At 46.9% G+C, this 23,668-nt stretch overlaps 1 protein-coding gene across 1 annotated transcript in view; it reads right to left on the bottom strand.

Annotated features, from left to right (window-relative positions):
- Nucleotides 1–23,568, bottom strand: part of APCDD1 (APC down-regulated 1) — a 32,444-nt gene extending 8,876 nt beyond the window's left edge. The window contains exons 1-3 of the mRNA XM_021689467.2: nucleotides 23,415–23,568; nucleotides 10,621–10,804; nucleotides 7,201–7,732 (exon numbers count right to left, since the gene is read on the bottom strand). Of these exons, the coding sequence (XP_021545142.1) occupies nucleotides 7,201–7,732; nucleotides 10,621–10,804; nucleotides 23,415–23,472 (774 nt within the window). The 5' untranslated portion in view covers nucleotides 23,473–23,568. The remainder of the gene's footprint in view (nucleotides 1–7,200; nucleotides 7,733–10,620; nucleotides 10,805–23,414) is intronic.
- Nucleotides 23,569–23,668: the final 100 nt, after the last annotated feature.

Genomic DNA, 23,668 nt, shown 5'->3' with positions numbered 1-23,668 from the left:
GTACACCATCCCCTTAGCTTTACAACCTCTCGAAGAGACCATGGGTATGCTTTACAGATGAGGCCACCAAGGCACAGAGAGATTGAATAGCATGGCCCAGATGACTTTACAAGCCAAAAGTAGAGTCTGGAACATAATTTGGTCTTGGGGCTTACTGAGTGCTAATCCCTGGCCCCAGGCTGCCCCTCGGGCTGAGAACAGATGTCTCCCTATCAAGGACCCTGGTCCCTAGAAAAGGTCTTCCCTGGCCGATGGCTGATAGGGATTCTCCAGGCTTTCTCCTGTTCCCTGCCAACATTTATTTCTGGAGAGGTGGTTCGTCAACAACATTTGCTGACAGCATCTACTCATTTCCAGCGTCTTCCCAGAATGGAAGAAATCACTTGATATCATCTTGCCATGAACAGATCAACCAAAGAAGCAGGATGAATAAAACATTTCCTGGGCTAAAGGTTTTGCCCAAGGAGGAGGAGAAATGGCAACAGATGATGGAAACTTCCTTTCACAGAGCTTTCTTCCATGGGATAAAAAACACATTTGTGTTTCTCAGGAAGAAACCTGCCAATGACTGAAGCTGAAAGCTTTTTTTTTTTTTACAACTGCAATTCTCCATGCATTTGATTCCATTTCTACTGTAGGTATTCCTACACATGCAGTCTTCCCAGGGCCTCTCCATTTCACTGGAGAAGAACTTCATCAAGCTCTTGGAGGCCAAGACCAGAGTACTCTCCCTTTCTCCTACTTCTCATGACACCTGGGGGAGCGCGGCAGGTATGGTGAAGGCTCACAGGTGGCGGAACGCCGTTACTGGCTATTTAACAATATGAATAGAGTAGGCCAGTGGTCATCGCAAATGAGGAAAGCTGCCCGCCTTGTGGAAGGGGCCTCTCGGGGTGCCTTTCAGATCTGGGGTCGCAGGAATTTATGGACTTGGGCTCATTTTGACCACTCAGTGGGTCCTGATGATACCACTTTCAGGAGGAAGTAGAATAGCCATGGTCACACTTGTCGTGTGTCTCAAAGAGCAGCTTTCAGAGCTGCTGGAAGTGGCTGGCAGTAGCCATGAAGGGACAGGGGATGAAAGGATGATGGAAGGACACAAGAAGGGTGAGCTGCCGACGTCTCGGGCCTCACATTTGTCTCCTGACCGCTTAGTGAGACAAAAGTCAACTCAACACTGTCCTGGAGTTAAGAAGGGGCACTTGGGGGGGAGGGGGTCCCTGGGAGCAACCCTTCATTTTCGAGAAAGAAGTTTTCTAAGAAGTTTAGAATCCAAGAAGTTAGCTCACAAAAGCCTTTCCGGTTTACAAAACATTAGTAAATCACACCAAAGATAAGTTTGCTTCCACCTTGCCTATACACACACTACATACAGACTCAACAGCCAGATAGCAAGGGCCATGAGAAGCCAGTTCTTTAAAACAAAGGACTTCAAGAATGATTTCGGAAAAAAATTTCTGACTGATGTTTTTACTTGTTTGTTTCTTCCACTCCATCAATTTAAATTCAATAGTTAAAGTAGATTCATTTTAATAATGACATTAAATCTACTGTAAATCCAGAGGGGCCCTCCCCCCAGGTCTGGCCTTCTCCCCCTCCTCCACACTCCCCGCAGTGCTGGGCCGGCACCCCTGCATACTACAGGCCTACTCCAGACTTTCTGAACGGTTGACTGCCGGCACGCCTGGGCTCTCACTCAGTCCTCTGGGCTCTCTTGCCTTTTAAGGGAGGAACTGTTTACCACTTACACTGTCCCTGACAACAAGTATTTCCTGGTCGGCTAACTCCTTAAACAAAGCAACCTTGCAATTCTGTTTATCTGCTGAAATACCCTGGATTCAAGAAATACTGAACTGTTTCTGCAAGAAAAGTGGACGCCAGCCGTTGTGGGGTGCAGCGAGCGACTACACGACACTTCACACTTAGGCTCAAATCAAAGGTCCACACAGGCAATCCTTTCCGAGTCAAGCCCCCATCATCCAACACCCACCATCAGCTCCGTCTTCTTGAACAATGTGCACCATTTGCTGCTCTATAATAAACACCCAGCCCTGGTGAGCAGGGCCACACTTTTCTTTAGGATTCATCCCTGAGAACGCCTGGGCGGCTCAGTCGGTTAAAGCGTCTACCCTCGGCTCAGGTCATGATCTCAGGGTCCTGGAATCGAGTCCCTCGTTGGGCTCCCTGCTCAGCAGGGGGCCTGCTTCTCCCACTCCCTCTGCTGCTCCCTCCCCCTGCTTGTGCTCTATCCTCTCAAAAAAAAAAAAAAAAAAAAAGAAAGGATTCATCCTTAATGTAAGACGGGCTTTTTAGGTCATGACTCCTTGAACTCCCCGGCCCTCTACCACTTCTTCTGTTCCCTGTCACCTCCACAAACCCCTCTCCTTTCCGTCCAGTGGCAGAAAGAGAAGGAAGGTGAATTCTTCCACAACCACCTTCTCTGGCTCTTCTGCCCTTACTCGTGTGACACCTGCTCACCCAGCCCCCCGGGAGCCCCGCCAAGCACATGCCTGAGGAGGGGCCCCCGTCCTGTGGCAGAGCCACCTCCTGGGGCTGGGCTGAAAAGTGCCCTGCCCGTGGCCACCTGGTCCACAGTGCCTTGGATGTCACAGATACAGAAAGTCTCACAGTTCATCTGTATTTCTCGCAGACTCTGAAAAGGCTCGGAAAGGCCAGCTCCCTCAAAATCAAATGCTCGTTCGCAGTCTACAGAGTCTACAGAATGCCAGAGAGAAAGCACATGAGCATCACCTTTTTCATTTTCAGTGCTCAGCTCCCCTTGAAAACACTTCGGTGCCTGTCTTCCTCAGATGTGCCGTGAATGCACTGGGCCAGAATATCTGAGATGCATGGCTTGGGGAAAGCTGTCTGGTTTTAGAAAACCCCTTTGATTTACGACCCTGTGGCTAAGTCAGTGCAGGATTTTGGAGAAAGACCAATTCCGTTTGCTTACAAGTCTGATCCTGAGGCTCTGGCATTTCCAACAACCCGGGTGATCATTTGCTTTTAATTACTATTTGATTCTACCACTGAAAGAATTCAGCTCGCTAACCCTTCAACTGCACAAAAATCTAGGCAGAGGGTGACAGCTGCCCTGATGTTAAACTCAATTGAGGGAAAGCATCTTCTTTCAGGGTTATTTTATGTGGTCTTGATTTTTCATAGTGAAAAGTGGCCAATTTCATCCTGAAAGAATCCTCCCAGCACACCTGATTCTCTTCAAACGCGATGTATTTGCCAAAGGACTCGGAACCTCACAGCAAAGCTGTATTAAGCTTAGAAAAACAAGTTGATTTAAAGTTTCTATTTTTACATGGTGTGCCGTTTCCAGAGGGGCTGAGACTAGTGGTTTCAAACTCAATTTAGCATTTAAACTAATTTTCAGCCAGGTCTCTATGGACCTGCAATTAGGGGAGGCAAAGAGTTCAAAGAGGCGGGTAGTGGGGGAGTGTGGTCTCTCCGGATGCGCTCCCAGCCCTCCTCCTTCCTGTTCCCAGTTCCCAGCGGGCGAGGCGACCTGCCACTGGCCCGCGGGCAGGGAGCACCTGGGGCTCTGCCTGTGCGGACTCTGGAAAGGTACCAATGGCAAAGTCCGCTTCTTCCTTCTCAGAGCTGTCCTGGGGAAGGATCTAAAAACTTCCTGAGGACTCAGCGGCACGCTGCATGCCAAGACATTCGACGCCAGGGACAACATTAGAAGAACGGGCCCTTTCAGCTCCCAGAGCCTTGCAGACCTCACTGGCCTTCGAAGGACACCCATGGCCACACGGGATGGCTGTGGAAGCGGAGGGCAGCGCACACCGGCCCTGGATGCATCAGGTTTTGGCCTCCCAGCCCTGCCACCAGTTCTGGTGGTGGCCGCAGAGCTCCTCTGAGCTCAGAGCCCCAGCTTCCAAAATTTATTTTAATTTTGCATGATGACTGTTTGGATAATATAAGATCATGGCACAAAGTGCAAAAGGTACAAAAAAGGTATACAGTGATGAGTCATGGTCCAACTGTCCCCCAACTGTTCCCTTCCTCGGATTGTTATGTTTTTCATGTGCTTTTCCAGAAATACTGCCTCCTTTGTAAGTTCATCTTATGCTTCTTTCATTATTAGTTTCACACAATGTTATCATACTGTTCATGCTACTCTAGATCTTCTTTTTTTTGTATTTAACAGTATGCCGAAGGTTCTTTCCACACTCAAAATTTCTTCAATCAGGGCCTCAGGCCTAGGTTTTAGAGGGTCTACCTTTTAAGTATCTGGGTCAATGTCCTCACGATTGCCTTAGCAGGGGGGTGGAGGAGAAAATGGGAGGCGATGCTTCATGGTGAGGCATCATCAAACACTTTGAGGCCCCCCCCGTCAATGTCATTGTCATTGTCATCCCTCCAGGAGACACCTGCCCAGAAGGGCTACCTACTCTAGGAGTGGGGAGAAGGGAACTTTGGTGAACGGTCCTTTCCGATGGCAGGCAGCATTCTGCACACTAATCCAGCTGATTCTTCTATTCTTGCCACTTTACAGAAGAAACATCAAGGCTCCCCAAGGGCAGACGACACCACTAGCACCTGCAGCTGATGGCCACAGAAGTGGGTTCCCGGACTGGCTACCACCTCCAAAGTCCATATTCTCACCAGCTTCTCCAGAGAGTATTCAAAAAAAAAAGAGCATGTCTCCCACCTTTTTGTTTATAAAAACTCTAAGGTTGGCCTTACAACTATCATCCTTAGTCCTCATGCCAGTGGTAATAACTCACAGTCAAGACAATTTTTCCTTCAGGAACCACAAGTATGTGCCTTTGCTCTCCCAACAGACAGGCTCTGTTCAGTGAGTCAATTGACAGCAGGAGAAATGCCTCCTACAGGCCTGGGGAGGGAGTGGGAGAGAATCTTCCAGAGTTGCAAGTCTTAGGAATACTGACTTCTCCTACTGGGCCTCCTAATGGGGCATGCCACCAGAAGATCAGAGTGAGGGAACAGATGTAAGAAAAGAAAGGTGTCAGGGTTAATACTTTTTTCTTTTCAGTCCTAAAAAGAGCCTCCGTGGGTGTCTGCAGTTGAGGAAAAGGAATCTGAACCTGAGTGTGTGCAAAGGACTAGCCCAAGGTCAGGTGTGGATAGGAGAGCGGCCAGACTCCAACCCAGGCAGCTCTGGGACGGCACCTGCCTCCTCCTGCAGCAATTCTGCCTCCTCCCTCAGACTGCCTCCTCCTTACTCAGTTCCCTCCCTCACTGTTCCTGCCTCTTGGCTGTTCGCTGCCTATTAGTGTCTCCGCTGGAGGGCGAGCAGGCATGAAAAGGACTGTGTGCTTAGCAGATCTTCATAAAGGTTCAGGGTGGGACTGGGTTGGTGCTCTTGGCTGACATCAGGTTTCTGGATTATCTGTGGGCCGTTTTTATTCATGACATTCTTACTCCCATTACTAGAGATAATTTAAAAGTTGGCTAGACTGTACTCAGAGGAAGCCAAATGTTCAGACGAAAAGCTCCTTTACCCCTCTGCTCTCTCACACCAGAGATTTGTTCAAGAGAAGAGCTGTTCAGCTGCAGTGTTCAGCACCGACTCTGGATGACGCTTCCGTCTGGATTCCTATCTGGCCCTCCCAAACCACGCCCTTGCCTAGATGCCACCTATGGAGCATTGTCCTCTTGATGCCTTGGCATGATGTGTGGAATGGGCGCAGCTTCAGCTCCTCCGCTCCCCACCCCTCCTGAGGAGGCCTAGGGAGTCCCAGGCAGACACTGGGATGGAGGCAGGCAAGAAAGGCCACCCTCTCCCTCACTGCCCTAACTCCCCTCTTCCTCCTCAGCAAATCTGCAACCTCACGGCAGGACACAGGGGGCTGACTCCAGGGTTTGCACTCGAAGTCATGCTGTGAGCCCAGGGAGGGCTGGGTCTGAGGCCCGGGGCCCTCAGTCTGGCTTCTCCTCGCACATGGGGACCGTCCCTGGTGAGGCGCATCTAGAGGAAGCAGCCTCGGCCAAGTGGGCTTCCTCAGCAGATTTCCCACAATTATAATAAAGGCGACTTTCATTACGGGAGCTCACAATAACACAGATAAACAGAAGATAACACCGAGTGGTCTTTGGCAGGGGAAGTACTCTGGGATATCTCTACCAGTCATAAATAAGCTCAAAGGACTAAGAGAAAAAAAAAAAGATTAAAAAAATGAATAAACTATCAAACAAAAGTCATATGGGGCCCCTCATTTAAAGAGTCACTGTTGGAGAGAGGGTTCCACAGACGCCAATCCGATGGCGGCGGAGAGGGGTGTGTGGCCACTGGAGAAATCTCCCTTGACCCCCTCCCTGCACACACCCCCCAGCTCAAGCTTCTCCAACTTCTGAGGTGGAAGATCGTGTTACAGGCTGACACGGATTCTGAGCCCATGGGAAGGAAATGCTTTGTGAATTCCAAATATAATTACTGGACTATCATTCAAGAAAAGAACATTATAAGGTTTTAATTGTTTCCTGCCCCCTCCTTCCTCCCTTGTGATCACAGTGACTTTACATTTCACTTAGTTGAATGGAAAGAATGTGGGGTCTGGAGAAGGAGGTCTGGGTTCAAGTTCCAGCGCAGAACCTCACTACCCGGGTGACCTAGGGCAAAAGACAACAAGCCCTTGAATCTCCGCTACCTCTCCCTTCTGCCTAAGAGGGCGGCAATATCTGCCTCAGGGGGTCGTTTTGAAGCCTGAAAGCAGTAGTGTGGGTGGGAGACTATAAGCTCTCCAGCCTACAACAGCACTGTCACTTTCCCCTCAGGCGCCTCTCCCTCTCCTTCAGGGCTGGGATCACTCCTGTTGTGGCATCTCTCCACAGTGTGGTTGTAACATCTCCGAATTTCCTTTATGCTTTCCTTTCAGAATCAAAGAAGATGTTCGTGGAGTGTTAGAGCTGAGAAGAGCCTTAGGAATCTTCTAGAACCACCACCCCAGGGCTCCTAGCACACCAACAAGCCTGCCGCCATCACCCGTGTCATGAGGAAAACCACAGCCCCTCACTGCAGAGCAAGTTGGCGGTGCGGCCAGGTGTCCTGACCTTGCTGCGTGTCCCTCCCTGGGCAGCCCTCCACAATCTCCCCCATGACGCAGGGTGCTTCCTCTCAGAGGTCCCTTTGGACCCCACTGCCATGCCTCCCTGTGGGTCGCTCATCTCACTTAATAAAGAACAGCCCGCAGGCCCTGAGTGCAGTCAGCGGCAGGGTACCTTGGCATTCTGCAGAGGGGGCTGATAACTGGATGGCCGGTAGAACATCCTCTGCGAGGCGTCAGTGTGGATGTCCCCGAGGAAGAGCTCCTCCACCAGGCGGTCCAGGTTGTGCTGCAGGTACTGCTTCTCCACCCGGATGAGCTGCAGCTCATGCATGGCGAAGTTCACGGCCTTGGTGCACTCGCAGCCATTCTCTTCCCGCCACAAGTCGTAGGCCACGTCCTGCACCCAGGGGTCCCCAGCGGGCACGAAGCCCGGGCACGTGCGGTTCACCAGCTGGCTGAGCCTCTCGGCGACAGCCTCTGTGTGGCAGACAACCTGCACGTTGTGCAGCTGGTAGTCGGCCTCGGTGCCCCCGCGGATGATCCAGGAGGCCTGGCGCAGGCGGACCTTGCCCCGGATGACGAGGGTGTAGGTAGGGCTGGTGCACCGGTTGCCACCATAATAGAACTGGTAGGCCTTGAAGGTGTTATTGTGGTAGAATCTGTAGGACCTTGTGATGAACTCTGGGCCCGACCTCACTTCACAGCTGAAGGGGAAAAGGGAAAGGAAGACGTTTTCAAGCCCAAAGGCACTGAGGAACAGATGCGTTAGGGTGTCAAGAAATTATGGTAATAATAACAAATGTTTACTCTGGGCCACACACTGTTTTGTGCCTGCATAGACACCAATGTATTGAATCCTCACAACAACTGAGGAGTAAAGGAGGTATTGTCTCCATTTTATAGCTGGAGAAACCAAGGCATGAGAGATCAGGGAAAGTGCCCCCAGGCCACATAACCTGAATGCAGGCAGTCTGACTCCAGGCCGTGTTCCTAATCTCTCTACACCACAGTCTTTATTCATCCTAGGAACAAGCCAAGAGAGCCCACACCTGCCCTTCTCACTTCCACCTGGCGGCCTAACTTCAGGGAAGTGTCTTTCCGGTGGGAAGAGGGAAGAGAGTAGTGCTGGCCTATGAAGGAAGTCTCCTCATGCTAGCTTGAAAACAGCTGATCCCCTGAACACTCTTGTTCATGGACCTTGGGTACAGCAGGCGGGTGTGGGGTGTCTGCCGCTCCAAAACGGAATCTAGTCTGGGGAGGAGTCACCTAGGGGCAAGGGGAAACCCACCCTCCCATCCAGTGAGAATTAATGTTCCCTCTACTGGGGAAAAGGGTCCATTAGTGAAAGCAAAGCTAGCGGAACACAGGTAAGGGCTCCTTTTGTTTGTGCTGACTGACAAGATGACAAAGTAGTTTTTTGCTGTGGCCTTAGATCAATGCTAGATTCGTTGGCCAGAAATACTTAGACTAGGTCTACAGGGCATACATGGCCAGCAGGAACTGATCACTGCCCTACCTGGGGCCAGTTCCTGTCTCTACAGCCCAGCCCACACCAGGGAAACGCTGGAGGGCTTCTTCAACATATCTGCCAAAGATTCTGACCTCTGTAACTCTCCACTAGATCAGAATTTCAGTTACATCATGATTTGCATCCTTCAGGTTTGGCCTTAGAACTCTGCTCGAGTCTGTGATATATGTATTTTTTACAATAATTATGGTTTGAGCAGACTCAGCATGGCTAAATCAAACAGTGGAGCTTAAATTCCAAAGACCTGTTATTCTCAAAATCGGTAACATTTCCATTTTTCAGTTAACACACTGGTGAAAGGTAAACATCATCCCAAGCCGGCTCCTCCCTCTGGGAAAGGCTGTCAGTGAAGTCCAGTGCGGGCGAGTGCACAGAAGGCACTCGGCGGAACCCTGAGCCCTGCGCTCTGCAGAGAAGGTGAGAGAGGAGCCGCAAGGGTCCTCCCCCTACAAAGGAGGCCCTGTCCAGCGTGAGCGGTAAGCGGTAACTGTGGTCTGTTTATAAGGCCATGGAAGATGTGCTGCCAGGCCTCAGGGCTCAACGTATCTCAAGTCCTTGCGTACTCCACCGGGGCCACCACCCCCTCACCTAGGCCTTGTCACCTCTAGATGCACCTGCTGCAACCATCTTTTAACTGGTCACCCTCCTCTCACACTTTCTACCAGCCATTTGGTACACTGCAGCCTGAGTGCCTTGTGTGAAAGCTGGATCATGTCTTAAGCACAGTCCTTGCTGCAAACTCTTCAGTGACTGTCCAGTTCTAACCCCAATCTGGCCAGAACTGCCCTGGAGCTGGCCCTGCCCTCCCTGGCAGCCTCATCTGGAGCTGTCCCCCGCCCAGGTCCCTATGCCCAGGTTTACGAACCTCCTCCCGCCCCACAAGGACTCCAGGTCAGTTGTTTCTCCAACCCCATCTTTGCTCGTTCTTCCAGATGGAAAGCTCTTCCCTGGGTCTTTGCATAGCTAAGGACATCCCAGCTCAAGTGTCCTTTCCTCTGGTAGCCTTTCCTGACCCCACCCCCGTCCTAAAATAAGGCCCCTGGTATTCTCCTTTAGCACCTGTTGTTTTTTACCCTCTTCATAGTACTTCTTTGTATGTTTATTTGTAAAATTCCTGAAGACAGGGACCATGATTTGTTTTGTTCACTGCTATATACACAAAATCTAGAACAGTGCTGGGCACACAGTAAATATTTGTACACTCAATAAATATGTGTTTGAATAAAATGATAAATTATTTAAAAGTACATCACATTAAGATCGTGCAAATATTTATCGTGTGGTTATTTTAAGAAACCCCATCTTTAGGGAAAAAAAAAACCACCTCTGGGTCTTCATCATCTTATAAAAATTCCTTTTTTTCTCTTTTCTGTGTGCATTTGATCCCTCCCCAAGGTACCTGGAGGCTGCAAGGGAGAAGTGATCAGATCCCAGAGTGAGTCTTGTTAATTCTCAGCAATTTAATGGGGAAAACCTGCAGGTCTGCCTCTAGGCTATTTTTAAAAGCTCTAATGGAAGATAAGCCAGAGCTCAAACTGGGATAAATCTCAGCTCTGTAGCCTGGAAGAGTCCAAGAACTATGCCCTGGCTAGTAGAGGTAGCTTGAGTACCTTTTCACTTACTCTTAGAACCCTGAAGCCATATATTAAATTACCAGAATATGGCTAGAATATTTAGACCCTCAGAAGCTTGCAAGTCATGTTTCAGGGTTGGTGAAACACAGACTCCTAATTTCACTTGCTAATGGTTTCTTTTTATACCTGAGTGGTCCCACAGAGTTCGGTAAACAAGGACCCATTCACTCACAGCCTGTGATTAACAGTGGTACGCATCTCTGCTTTAGCTAACATTTCTGCAGTCCTTAGCTCTGTTTCTTTACCGAACGGAGTTTCAAAGTGTTGCTTGGTTTTTAGTTAGAACTTAGATAACACCTGCGCCACTGAGATAGGATACAGTCTCTGTGCACCTGAGAAGCCCCCAGGAAGGCCTTCCACAGACGTGTGCTCTCCGATCCTCCCCCCCACTTCCCCGCCCCCGCCCGGGTCCAGTCCCCGGCCCTCTTACCCGGTGGACACCCAGTGGCCCTCGATTGCTGGTGGCATCTGCACAGTGATCCTCGCACCATTGTGAAGATGTTTGAGCATGTGATGGCACTGTGATTCCTTGAAAGCCCTCCAGGCACTTTTCTCTAAGGACCTGGGATGGGATCTGCTATCTGGATGAAGGAGGGCAGAACCCTCTCCCAGCCCTGAAAGAAAAGTGGAAGTTCGTTGAAAGGAGAGCTCGCAGCAGACAGGAGTCAGGCTGAGGAACTGCCTCCTTGGCAAGAAATCACTGCAAATGGGGGACACCTGGGTGGCTCGGTTGGTTAAGTGTCTGCCTTTGTCTCAAGTCATGATCTCAGGCTCCTCGCTCAGTGGGGAGTCTGCTTCTCCCTTTGCCTCTCCCCTCTGCTCCTGCTGTCTCTCTCTCAAATAAATAAATAAAATCTTTTAAAAAATTATTTAAAAAAAGGAAAAGAAAAGAAATCACTGCAAGTAGGAAATGCACTCTTACCCCACCAGGCTTATCACTGTCTCTGCTCTCCTGGAGTTAACATCTCAAAGGGGGATACATCCTGGGAGACCATTTCCCAGGTGAGAAAGCCGGGAAAGCTGAGGCCCACAGAGACAACACAGGCTCTTGGGAGGTCTCTTGGCTAGTTCCTCGCAAAGGCTGAGCTCAAATCCATGTGTCTGTGCAACCGCAAATAAAATGGTGCATCTAAGTGAGCAGCTTACAGTGCAGACAAATGAATATAACAGGGGCTGAAGAGAGAAATGAACGTGTTCCAAAGCCACCCAAGGGAGGGGTAAGAAAGGGGTCAGCAGGAAGGGAGACTCATGCAGTGACACATTTAGGTGAGGAGGAGGAAGAGCATGGAGACCAGCCTCAGTGGAAGGGGAATTCTGATGGGGTGGCGAATGGCCCAGGAATAACTTAGAGGGCTCCTAACTGACATCTGCTCCCTGGCTGGGCTCCCCGCTGCTCCCACCAAGCCATGCATCTTCTGGTTCTCTCCATCTCTGATGGACACCCTCTAAAGGGCTGCCCATCAGTGGGGCGCAAGTCATATACCACCGGTGGGGGACGTGTGGGACATTTTTCCCCAATTACCTTTCCACTCCAGCCCCTCACACCCACGAAGGCAATGCTAATATAGGGTTCTAAATAAAGAATAACTACAAGAAGACTACATATTTTTATTTTCCACAGGTAAAGGAATATTAGGACTAAGTTCATCTTCAGTGTAAGTAGTTTAGGTTGGCGGACCCTTAAACATGCAAAATAACCAGCAGCCCCTGTTCAGAAGAAGCCATTGCCAGCTAACTGAGTTATAATCTGAAAGCCCACTCTTCCCTTTGAGATTCACTCCTGAACACATCAATACGTCTTTATTGTGGACCTACTAAGTATTCAGCACTGTGCTAAAAAACAAAACAAAAACCAAAAAACCCTAGACAAATAGACAAAAATAAAATAAAAATACACAAAATAAATAAAATGCACCCATCAGAACTGTACTATGAAGAGGCAATTATATATTTGGCAATCAACACCTAAATAACTTCATAGAGAAACCAGGGTTTATGGGGGATCATTTAAAAATGCAAAGTTAGACCCAGAACATGGTGACTTAGAGCAACATGATGAAAACCTACTGGAGAAACTCAGACCCACATGTTGATAACATTCAGATATTTATAAAATATTCAGATATTTGCCATGACTCAGAAGGCTGAACTAATCTTCTGCTGAAAGTCTTTGGTACTAAGAAGACATGTGGGAACTCGGCTTCTCCTCTGAGCAAAATGCTGGCCTTGGGCTAGAGCAGCAACTTTGGATTGTTCCCTATGGATCTTAAATGAAGTGAAAGGCAACAAGGCAGAGACACCCATGAGTATGATTCAACTAAATAAAAAGTGTGAAAAGAGATTTGAAAATGAGATGATGGTGCTATGTTCAAATGAATGCAACCTCACAACCAACCCCATTTAGCCCAACCAGGTGATTCGGACCCCAGCAAGAATGAGAGGAACACTAAAATTCCGAAATCCACGTCTGGTGGTGTCGGTGCTCATGGGCTCCTGGCGGTTCAGCGAGGCCCTTCCTACCAGTGGCCCCTGCTTCCATGGAGGAAAGAAGATTGCATTTCTGAGTATTCTCTCCCCATTCCTTATTCAACCCTCCCCAGTGAAGTTGTGTGTAGGATGGAAACAGGTGTGCGTGACTATGCCATTCGTCTCTTTCTGTCTGCCAAACTGGCCTCTTTTCAAAGTACAGTTCACCCTTGAACAACATGTCATATGTCTTATACGCTGTCTTCTTATAATAAAGTAAGCTAGAGAAAAGAAAATGTTATCAAGAAAATTGTAATGAAGAGAAAATACACTTACAGCATTGTACTATCTTTATCAGAAGAAAAAATCCACATGCAAGTGGACCCACACAGTTCAAAGCTGTGTTGTTCAAGGGCCAACTGCACATGCATTTTGATCAGCGCCTACCCCTGCCACATAGTAAGGACCCTGACCCTTCACTTGTTTGGCTATGGCACTAGGCCAGGTGGAAAGGCTGAAAAATTCGGGGGTGAACTGTTAACAATCCCACCATGGGACACAATACTGTGTCTTCTGAGTATTTATCACAGTTCTTATGTTTTCATCCCCATTTGTCTGAGACCTCTGCTGATCTCTCAGTTGGCTTTGAACTGGAGGAGGGAAAGAGAGTAGTATGGATCTCTACCAATCCCAAGAGCTGTAATTATCTTGATGATGGGAAGCAGTTCCTGAACTCCCTGTTATTCAATCAAGAAATGAAAGATACTACAGCTTGCTGTCTGGTGGGTCAACTGCCTGTGTGATCAATTACAGTGTGGGCAACTTAAAACAGATTCTAATTCAAGTTATGAAGCATTGGGAGCTGGGGAAGATTCTGCTTTAAATGTGACACTGAGCATGCGGTAAAGAATCATCATCTCCCTATCAACCAAGTTATGTTCTAAAAATTGATTTGTAAACCCCTTTACACCCTGTAAGTGCTTTCCTGTAAAGACAATAAAAGCCGGAAGGATAGTGGATATGGGTGAAGTCTCTGGAGCTAGGCTGTGCGAGTCTGAAACTGGATCCACCACTTAAAGCATTTCATCAAATCCAAGAATTCACGGATTGTGACGGTGAAGATGCATCATTATTTTACTACCAGTGACAAAAACACTTGCAGCTCAACGATGCCTACACAACAGTCCCGCGATCCCCCTGCATCCTGCACAGCAGCGCCCGACTGCTCTGACGTTGCTTTTATCTGTTCAAAGAGATTTGACAAGGTTTCTTGTCTTCAGTTGCAACCCTTCACGTGTGACAGGTAAGGGGTTTGCTCTGTATGTATCTCAACAGCAAAACACGAACACAGCCACATCTTTTTGTGGGTCTTCCTATGTAATTGACTGTTGCTATGTGAGAAAATAGGGAATCGCAGTTTATTCTCCTGGTGATAAATATCTGCCTCACTGATGTCAAACTCACACTCCATGGCTCTGTTACAAGGCCACGCTGATTCTGAAGAGTGAAATTTATGAGTGAGTTATGGAGAAAATAACCAAGCACGCGTGGCTCAAACATTTATTCTATTTTCAAAACTGACCTATCTGCAATGAAACCATAGATGTGGAGTAACAAGGGGCCATATAAAGGAAGTGATATGATGACAGTGTGAACTGCTGTGTCCAGATTCACACAGGGGAAGACTGCAGCACGCCCGCATGACTGCTGCCTGCAAGCTGACAGGGCCTGGGACCCCCACAGACGAGAGGACGCACATCCACTGCAGAGATCTTAAAATAGGGGGAAAAAAGTGTATTTTCCAGTCGATGAAACACACCATTAGCGTGGTGACCTGAAACAAAAGACTTAACCTCGCCAAGCTTCCGTCTACTCATCTGTAAAGAGGGGATAACATTACCCATCTCTTAGGGTTGTCTTCCTTAGCACAGACATAGTTCTCATTAAATGCGTTATTATTTTAAATAATGATTAGGCTTTTAGATCGCCTTCAAAAAGTCCTTCCCAGCCAACAGCAGAGTTAAAATAATGGTAAAAGTCAGCCAGAGCCAGGCTCCCTCTGAGCTCTGAGAAGGACAGAATGCTCAGAGTAAAGAAAGACACAGGGCTCCCTAAGTGAACTGATGACCCTGACGCAGAAGGGGGTAGGACCCAAAGCGCTGGGCTCTGTGGTTGCTGACAAGTTCTACTCAGTTTAACAAATACCTATTCACTCTTACGTTGTATATTTTAGGAGCCGGAAGCATGAAGAAGAATGAAAGTAAGTTTTTCTGACCTTGAGGCTCTCAAGGACTCACTGGCCTGAATGTCAAAGAACAAGGGTGGAGATGATGAAGGAGGGTTCTGGGAAGGAAGCTGGGAGTTCAAAGGCAGAGGAAGAGGGAGTGGTGGTCAGAATTTGCATGGGTCGTTCATAAGGCCAGTCACACAGGAAGGGAGCCTACAGTGATGCTTTTTAACCAGGGGTGGAAGAAATAAAATCCCAGAGCCACCAATACGCCAATCATTCGAAAACAGGCAAAAGATCATTACGTCACTCGGGTTTCTAGAGACAAATCTCCACTTGGCCATCGCTCTTACCGGACAACGAGCACAGGTCACAGAAAATGGCAAGACTGTCAGGGCAGAAGAGCAGCAGCATGGGCAGCCAGGTGGAGGAGAACTCCACAGTTAGCATGGCTCTTCGGCATACAGTGAGTTAGGGTTTGCACTTGAGGCCGACACTATATTCTTAGGGTAGAAAAAATGGGATTGGTTCCCTTTCTATCTCTGTCCTTCGAGCACCCATCACCTTGGTGGGAACAAAATTAAATGGGTCATGTGAAAGCCGGAGCTGCTGTACAATCGGAGAAACTTGTCTCTTAGGTTTTCAGTCAATTGCTAACAGTGGTCTCCAATATTTACTTGGCTTGTCTGGTGGAGAAACTCTGGTTGGCCTTCTCGTGAGTGCTACTTCTATGAAATGGCTTTTAGAATTAAAAGATCATTTGAAGCACCAAGTCTACCTGCAGGAGAGGTCAAGATGAACAGCTTTCCTTATTCCCCAAGACTTCTGTCTCAGGATCGCCCATGGCGTGCCCTCCAAGGAAACCAGCCTTAGACTTCTGGTCAACCCAGGGACCCCTGTGTTCACTGCATCGCTCAGAGCATGTCAACTCCAGTTTGGGATTGAAACTAGCAACTCATTCATTCAAACCATCAGAAAGGTTCTGAAGGGCCAGGCTCTGTTCTGGACATGGAAGCTACAAACATTATACCCTGAGGGAGTCTCAGTTGGGCCAGAAACCAGACCCCCAAGTGGGCTTGTAGAGGGACTCATAGGACAGAGAGAGCAGGCTCTGAATTCATCCTTGGAAGGTTCATGGAGGGGTAACCATGCCTTGAATGCTGAATGGAAGTGATCTGGGCAGAGTATACAGCATATTCAAACATAAAGAGGTAGACAGGAGGGGTTCACGTAGGAGGAACCGGGCCAGGCTTAGGGAGGGGGGACCACAGGGTGGCCCACAACAGAGGAACAGAAGAAGAGAGGCAGGGCCATGATCAAGATTACCATGTAGCATGCTGAGGGTGCATTTCACTGGGAAGGTTAAGAGAAACCACCAAAAGATGTTATGCAGTGTAAGAGCACAATAGGAATTCCATTTTGGGAAGACCACTTTTCCCATTTTCGGAGGTATGGGAAGCAGATGGGAAACAGGAAGACCATTCTGACACTTCTGTGATGATGGCTCAGCATATCATTTTTGCCTGAATAAATGAGAAAGATAAGAGACGGGAACCACTCTGACAAACAGAGTAAATCTCTTTTGTAGTCTCTCAGTTTTTTGTCCTGACCATCTTATGCATGTTGTGGAGAAGGTATATAAGAAGTTATAGTCAAAGAAAGGAAAGAGGAGGGAAGGGAGGGAGAGAGGAAAGTAGGAACGAATACTAATTTAGGACTACATCTGAAAAGACACTTGTGCAAAATATTTGTATGTCCTACTTTAATCTTACATTGTGTAAATCTGTCATCCTGGTACTTGGCAATGCAGTACTCAGGGGTGGCAACTATTCGAATAGCTGCTGTCTGAGTATCCCTATTATTTATAATATATCTGCTTGCTATATATAACAACTTTTTAAAACCCCCATTTAATTGGACTACCCATGTAACTGGAAGTGTTGACTAATCACAACAGCTGGTTGTTGAAAATTCTGCCATTGTATGTTGAATGCAGTTGACGTTTATGGTCGTTCTTTGATGATTCAGGTTCTCAAAGTGGCTCAAGGTCATTATTAGGAACATCGGTCCCTGTAGGATGGTACTCTGGATACAGAGATACTGGAGTGAACAGGTAACAACTCTGTTTAAGCCATGAAAGGTTTTTTCCTCATTTTTTATAAGCTGATGAAGTCTGTGTGTGGGAGTGCAGGTACAAAGAACATCAACATTTTGGTTAACTGAGGATTCTAGATATTTTGCTTAACTGAGAAGATTAGTTAGCTGGGTTCTTCTACTAAGATTTTGCTATAAATGAATCCAAGGAAAAGAGTATCTCAAAGGATTAAAAAACCACCATCATCCAGTAAGAAAGTGACTGTGAATTTGGTCTTCAGGGTGGCTTGGGGTAGGTCATCCAATATGCGCCTTTTACTTGTATCAAAGTAAAAATTACAATAATGATAATAACTAAAGTTTGTGTAACACTTAACAATTTACTTTATGCATATGCTATCTCATTTATCAAATGCCAGTTACTACCTCGGTACAGAAAGTTACAAGCAGAGAACCACTCTTTAATGTGAAGTGTTCTATAAACGGCCAGTCCATGACACCAAATAAGCTGGAAGCTCTCCATAGCACTGTTCCCTGTCCAGGAGAGTTGTGAATTAGGAAAAGGACTTCACCATAAAATGGTCTCCAAGACTGGGGGTCCCAGGGCCTGGGCTCAGATAAAATTATGATGACAAGTGGGTATTTCTTTCAAGTAAGTGTGGGAGAAAATAGTAGACTTCGGAAGGAAATTATTCACTTGTTGAAAAAAATTAATTCCTAAAGGCTTTACGGTATTATTTTACAGGTTACCACTTCTAGAGAACTAAACGAGATCCTGGAGCTCTGGAAGGTTTATTCACGTGCATGCGTGCGCATGAGTGATTTACTCCCAGGAAGTAACAGTAATCCAAAATGACTGCAGAATGACCTTAACCACGATCATAATTGTAAAGTCTACAGTTCAGATACTGAAAACTCTCAATGGTATCAATAAAAAAAAACAGATTTCCCGAAATGAAAGGAAGCATAGAGTTGGCCATTTATGTAGAGATTGACACCCTAAATCCAAAGCCCGCGTGCGTGACCAGATGACTGTTTACACCACTGAATTCACCAGATTATGCATTCAGAAAGCAGTCCTTAGCATAGTTGTCAAAGGGAATGAATATACTATTTTTGCTATGGTCATCCCCAGCAAAGCTTGTTCTTAAACCCATGGTGTTTTCAGGAAGCAACCAGTCCAGGGACAGGAAGGGACTAAAGAGAAGAGCGAAGGGTGGGAGACCAGGGGAGCAAGCAGCAAGTGACTACTTGCCTTCTGAAAGTCAACATTCATTCATTCACCAAATAGCTAAGTGCCTACTACACGTGAGGTTCTCGCTCGCGCATGGGCCATTGTTTTTAATGAAAGGAAACAAGAAATAGAAGGAAAGTATACTCCATGTCCAAATCCCCAATTTTTCAATAACATTTTTAAAAATTTGAATTATCTAGATACATTCCAGAGTTTCTCACCTGCCGATCGAGATCGAGAACCAAAAGTTCCAAACCATTTTACATGTAATAAAATGTAAAATTAGTGGGGAAGGAAACAATTTTCAAGCACACTTGGGACTGACCTGAACTAATCTTTGATCAGGTCAGTCTCTATAATATGTAGTTCAATGCTTTAAAAAAATTTTTTTTAAAGGCTAAATAAGCATATGTAAAAATATTAACAATGGTTGTCTCTGGAGAGGGGCTTCTGAGTGATTCTTTTCTTGCTCATTTTGCACGCTTCTGTTTTAAATAATGTGACATGCATTACTTGGATAATCAGAGTGAGAAAGTATTCTCAAGTTAGAACTGGTGTGATATGTAAAAACGCAAAGCAGATAAAATGTGACTGATTAGATTAAATGCGGGTAATTACTTAGCCATGAAATTGTCCTGCCCAATTAAATAAGCAGTCATTATTGTAACTGTATGCTTTACCGTGGATTCTGCTAGATAAGCTCCAGCAGAGCTTTCCATGTGTTGGAATAAAAGCCTGTATGCATTGCAGACAAACTGGATTTTACTACCATGTGGGTAGCTATGCCTACCAAGCTCTTCTTTTTATTTCCAAATTGTTTTTTGAGATAAAAGCTGAAAGAGCTGCTCTTGCCAATCTTTAAACCTTTTTATCTAAAAGTATTTTTCCCTTTATGAGAAATATAATAAAGTCAAGATTTCAAATTCCTGGCTCCACTCAACCGTAGCTGCAAATGAGGTAATTTTCTATGTCATTTTCTTCTAATGCCACGGTCCCCAGGCCAGACACTGGGGTTGAACCACAAACTGCACAATTTGCATGTTGCGTCTGTAGTTCACTGCTGCTGCCACACCCATGCTCTTCAGCACGGTCGTGCGTGCGTGCGTGCGTGTGTGTGTGTGTGTGTGTGTGTGTGTGTATGGTGTACGTGGGGTATGTGTATGTTTGGGGCAGTTTGGTGGGATTCTCAGCAGGGAAAGCACTACAGTCACCCAGAGCATGCCATCCTCCCCACTCTGGGGCCCTGCAACAAGCTTTCCTCCCTCACCCGTTGATATTCTTTGGGGCTCTGCAGGAAAGGGAGTAATCACCTCCTCACAGCTCCTGTCCTTGGCATGCGGGGGTACTTGGCACACAGTAGGGCCTCATAAACATACTTGCTGAATGAATGAAAGTGGAAAACCCTTACCAAACAGAATACCCTTAATAATTTTAGGGTGTCACACTATCATTTCTCTAACCTTGATACCTATCACATGACTTTCCAGAATAATTCTATTCCCATAAGGACCCTAACACATAAAATCTTGACACAGTAAGAAGGCTTGTGTGAACGACGACGGCAGGGTCTTCACTTCAACGCTACACACCAGGGTCTATTGAAGACACGTCCTGCTGTGTGAGCTTTCAGCAGATGTATACAATCACTAACATAGCTTTTCATGTCTCTAGTCTTAAATGTCTTATGCTTCACTTTAATTGATTATATCAAGTTGTCATCAGTCTGTCCCTAAACAGTATGTAATTACACAGTCGTATCATCCACTTAAGGTTTAGTTCTCTTCTCATTTGGGGAGAAAAAGAATGAACACGGCTCCTATAGATGTGCCTAGCCACATGTCTGAAGCACATCAACTGATTCTGCAAGAGAATATTTAACACCTAAGACCCTTGCTCCTTGTTATGTACCAATGAGTCATATTTCTTTTCAAGATTTCATTTTATGACCAAGGGGGAGAGGGTGCAGGAAACACAATGGTTTCTTGGTTACAAAAACTGTCTTCTTCAGTAAAACAGTATTTCAAAGATTCCTATTTTACCCTATATAAGTGTTTCGTCCGATTTTGTTGGGTAAGCTCTCACTTGGAAATTTACAGGGTTTTTTTTTTTTTTCATTTTGCTAGAATATGCTTGAATGAAAGGGAATAGCTCAAAAGTGCCTTCCCTTTCAGAAAAGTCAACTAATTCTACACAAATAAACAGCACAGAGGGATAGAACATCTCCCCCAACATCAGTTCCAAAACTTAAAATCAAATATTTCCATTAGCAAGGAGAGTCCGCACTTTGCTGTGCATTAAAGCACCACTTATTCTGGAATACCTCATGCTAATCTGTGTTTCTGGAGCCGAATGATTTTTGTGGCTTTTCATCTAAGCAAAGAAAACAGTGATAATGGACATCTTCCAGCTGCATACCTCCGTGACATTCAATAGGTTTTATTTGGATTAAGAAATTCAATTGTTTTCAAAGGTTGAAGGAGAGGAAAGTAAAATTGACATGTATACTTTCATGCCATTAAATTTTGAACTTGAGTCCTGCCCTACACTTACAGTTTAAAAAACAGCAAAAACAAACAACAGGCTCAAGTCTAGCCAGAGCCTAATTTACTCCCCAGTAGGACATAGGAGTGATTTATGATTTGCAATTAGTGGAAATAAAAGTAACCAACAAACTGAGCAAAGACTGGAGGCCAAACATCATAGTTTCTATGTCATCCTTACACAGAATCTTCATAAAGGCCTTGTGTACTTTTTAATCTTATTAATGTGACTTGCTACTATAAGAATCTATAAATGATGTCTGAAACTACACTTATTAAAGTTTGTCACAAACACACTCCTACCCCCCAAAATCTGTTGTTACCAAAACTGCTACCATAAATAGACAAATAGTGTCCTATGTTTAGTAAAATAAGATGCCTAGGTATCAGGGAAAAAATCATTAAGCCATTCTAAGAAGATTTCGACTCATAACTATTAAAATATATGATCAAGCTCATCTGTTGCTACAGAATTTTTAAATGTTTGTAAAACCTCCGACTATAGAGTAGGACACGTTCATCAAGCCATTCTCTTGGGTTAAGATGGTTAATATCCATTTTCAGTTAAAACTACTTCAATTGGGGAAAATCAGGAGGAAAAAAGGGAAAAGGAGAATACTCAATTATTTCCTGGTGCTTTACATTATCCTAACGAATTATGACAAGCCTTTCTTAAATCCCAAGGATTTATACATTGAACAACCATTCCATCTGTTTATTTTTTTATGCTAGAGTCCAACACTCCCTGCAGGATCCAAGTGGATCTTTGAGCAACGGCAGCGTTAATAATTTTGCCATTGCAGACTCACTTTGAAATTGGATAATTTTTTGCAGGGTATCCATGCCATCCAATTACAATTTGCAAACGCCTTTTTTCTCTTATATCCTCTTCGTCACACGCGTATAGGCACGCACACATGCACAGGGTCTGACCCCCCACCGGCCCCCCGCTGGGTTATAGTGCAGACTGCTCCCTTCCTTTCTCCCTTCCGCCACAAGGTTCTCCCAGCACAACCCGGTCTGGGTAAATCTCTTATCCCAAGAAATTCAGGCCAACACAGACTCAAATTGGGAGATTTAGGGCTATACTCACAAGGGTTTACTGGGGCTTTTATTACCAACTATTAGTTATTATCCCAGCTTGGACTAGCGGGCAGCCTAGGAAGTATAATTTATAATTATAACACCCACCTCTGAAAGGAGGGAGAAAGCGTTCGGAATAAGCTGGTCCAAGCTGCACTTCTGAGGCCCACTTTTGCAGTCCAAAATGCAAAAAAAATCCTGTTTATGCCAAATTTTCAAGTAATTTCTCATTTGAAAGATCCTGCCATTTTTGTTCGCAGATATTACAACAGATTTTTTTAAGGGGACAATTCTCTCTGTTTCATCTCTCTCACCCTCTTTCTTCTGGTGTGTGTGGCAGCTGCTGTTTGATCTGCTCATTGGCTCTGATTTGTTTCATGTTTCAGCCAAAGATTAAAACTGCTCTGTAATTCTAAGCAGATGGGCCTAGGAGTGCAACCCTGTAATTATACCTTCTCTCTTTGGCCCTCAAACTGCAAGCCTTCCATTCTGACTTCTAAAGTCTGGGATCACTGGGGCTCAATGGACACACCTTGGCAATCAGGCAGGTCTGGCCCCACCAGGCACCTTAGCGGGCCTGCAGTGCTCAAGCTGTCTGCCCTGAAGCCGGGTGACAAAGAAAAGAGCCACTTACACAGTTCCCGGGCTCGTGCCTTCCTAGATCACGCAGGGTGGGGGGTGCAGGGGGGTGGGGTGGGGGTCACAGCCTGGTCTTCAGTGCTAGCTACAATGCATCAATGCATTGTGAAGCTCCACCAAGAGCTGCGGGTCCTGCTCAGAAACTGACGGTCCTTGAGGGTGCTCATCTGACCTGCAGGGGTTTTGGAGGCTTGGTGGTGTGGAGGCAGGAGAGCCATGCTCTCGGTGGAGACGCTCTGCTGAAATGTCAGGTGTCCACCATTTGGGAAAGTTCACTCAGGATTTCTGAATCAGCACATGTTCTGCCACCGCCCGCAGCAAGGATCAACACCAATCTACCACAAAATCTGCCTTATTTTTCTCAGTGCAATTCCTGGAACTCTGAAAGAGCTGGGGTTTTCTAGCTAAGGGTTTACGGAGCCCCCGAGGAAATGTGACCCATGAGGCGCAGAAACAAAACCATCAAGCAAGAGTCTGATGGAAACAGGGTGTCCAGTTCCGGAGAACCTTCGGAGACCGGTTTTCATGATTACATCTTGGGGTGTTAAGAGTCCCCTGCTCCTTGCGACTGCACCCAGTCCACTTGGGGCGAGAGCCCCATCACCACACCTTCAGCAAACACTACTCCTCTCCGAGGGCACAGAGAAACGCGCGCCGGCTGTTTTTCCCCTTAAATGACCACAGTTTCGCTTTACAGCCCCACAAAACCTTGCACCACATCAAGAGCCCCTCCGGCAAACACTCTTGACACTTTGGAGACCGGATCACGGAGCCCGCGATTTCATGAGTCTGTACTTTGAAACCCCAACAGGACAGAAAAGTTTTCCCTGGAACTTGATGCTCCGGGCGCCGCCGGGGGACCCGCGAGCCCCCTCTCCCGGGGCCGGGCAGGGGGAGCAGCGGCTGCGCCCGGGTTTCCCGGCGCCCGCGCAGGAACTCACCGTGAAGCAGGAGGGCCGGGAACAGGTACGCGAGCAGGAGGCGGCACAGACCGGACATCTCCAGTCCTCCTCCCGGACCGCCCGAGCCGCCCGCCGTCCAGGGACGCCGCTCCCCGGGAACGGCCGCGGCGCCGCGCGCGCTCTGTCCCCCCGCCTCCAGCCCGGAGGACGCGACGAGGCGGCGGCGCGGCGACACCGGCGGCCGACCCAGGCCCCGCGCGTCAGGCGGCCGCGGCGCGCCCCATGCCCGGGGG

The sequence above is a fragment of the Neomonachus schauinslandi genome, chromosome 14, assembly GCF_002201575.2.
Source record: "Neomonachus schauinslandi chromosome 14, ASM220157v2, whole genome shotgun sequence".
Taxonomy (NCBI): Eukaryota; Metazoa; Chordata; class Mammalia; order Carnivora; family Phocidae; genus Neomonachus; species Neomonachus schauinslandi.
This window is presented reverse-complemented; position numbering and strand designations above follow the sequence as displayed.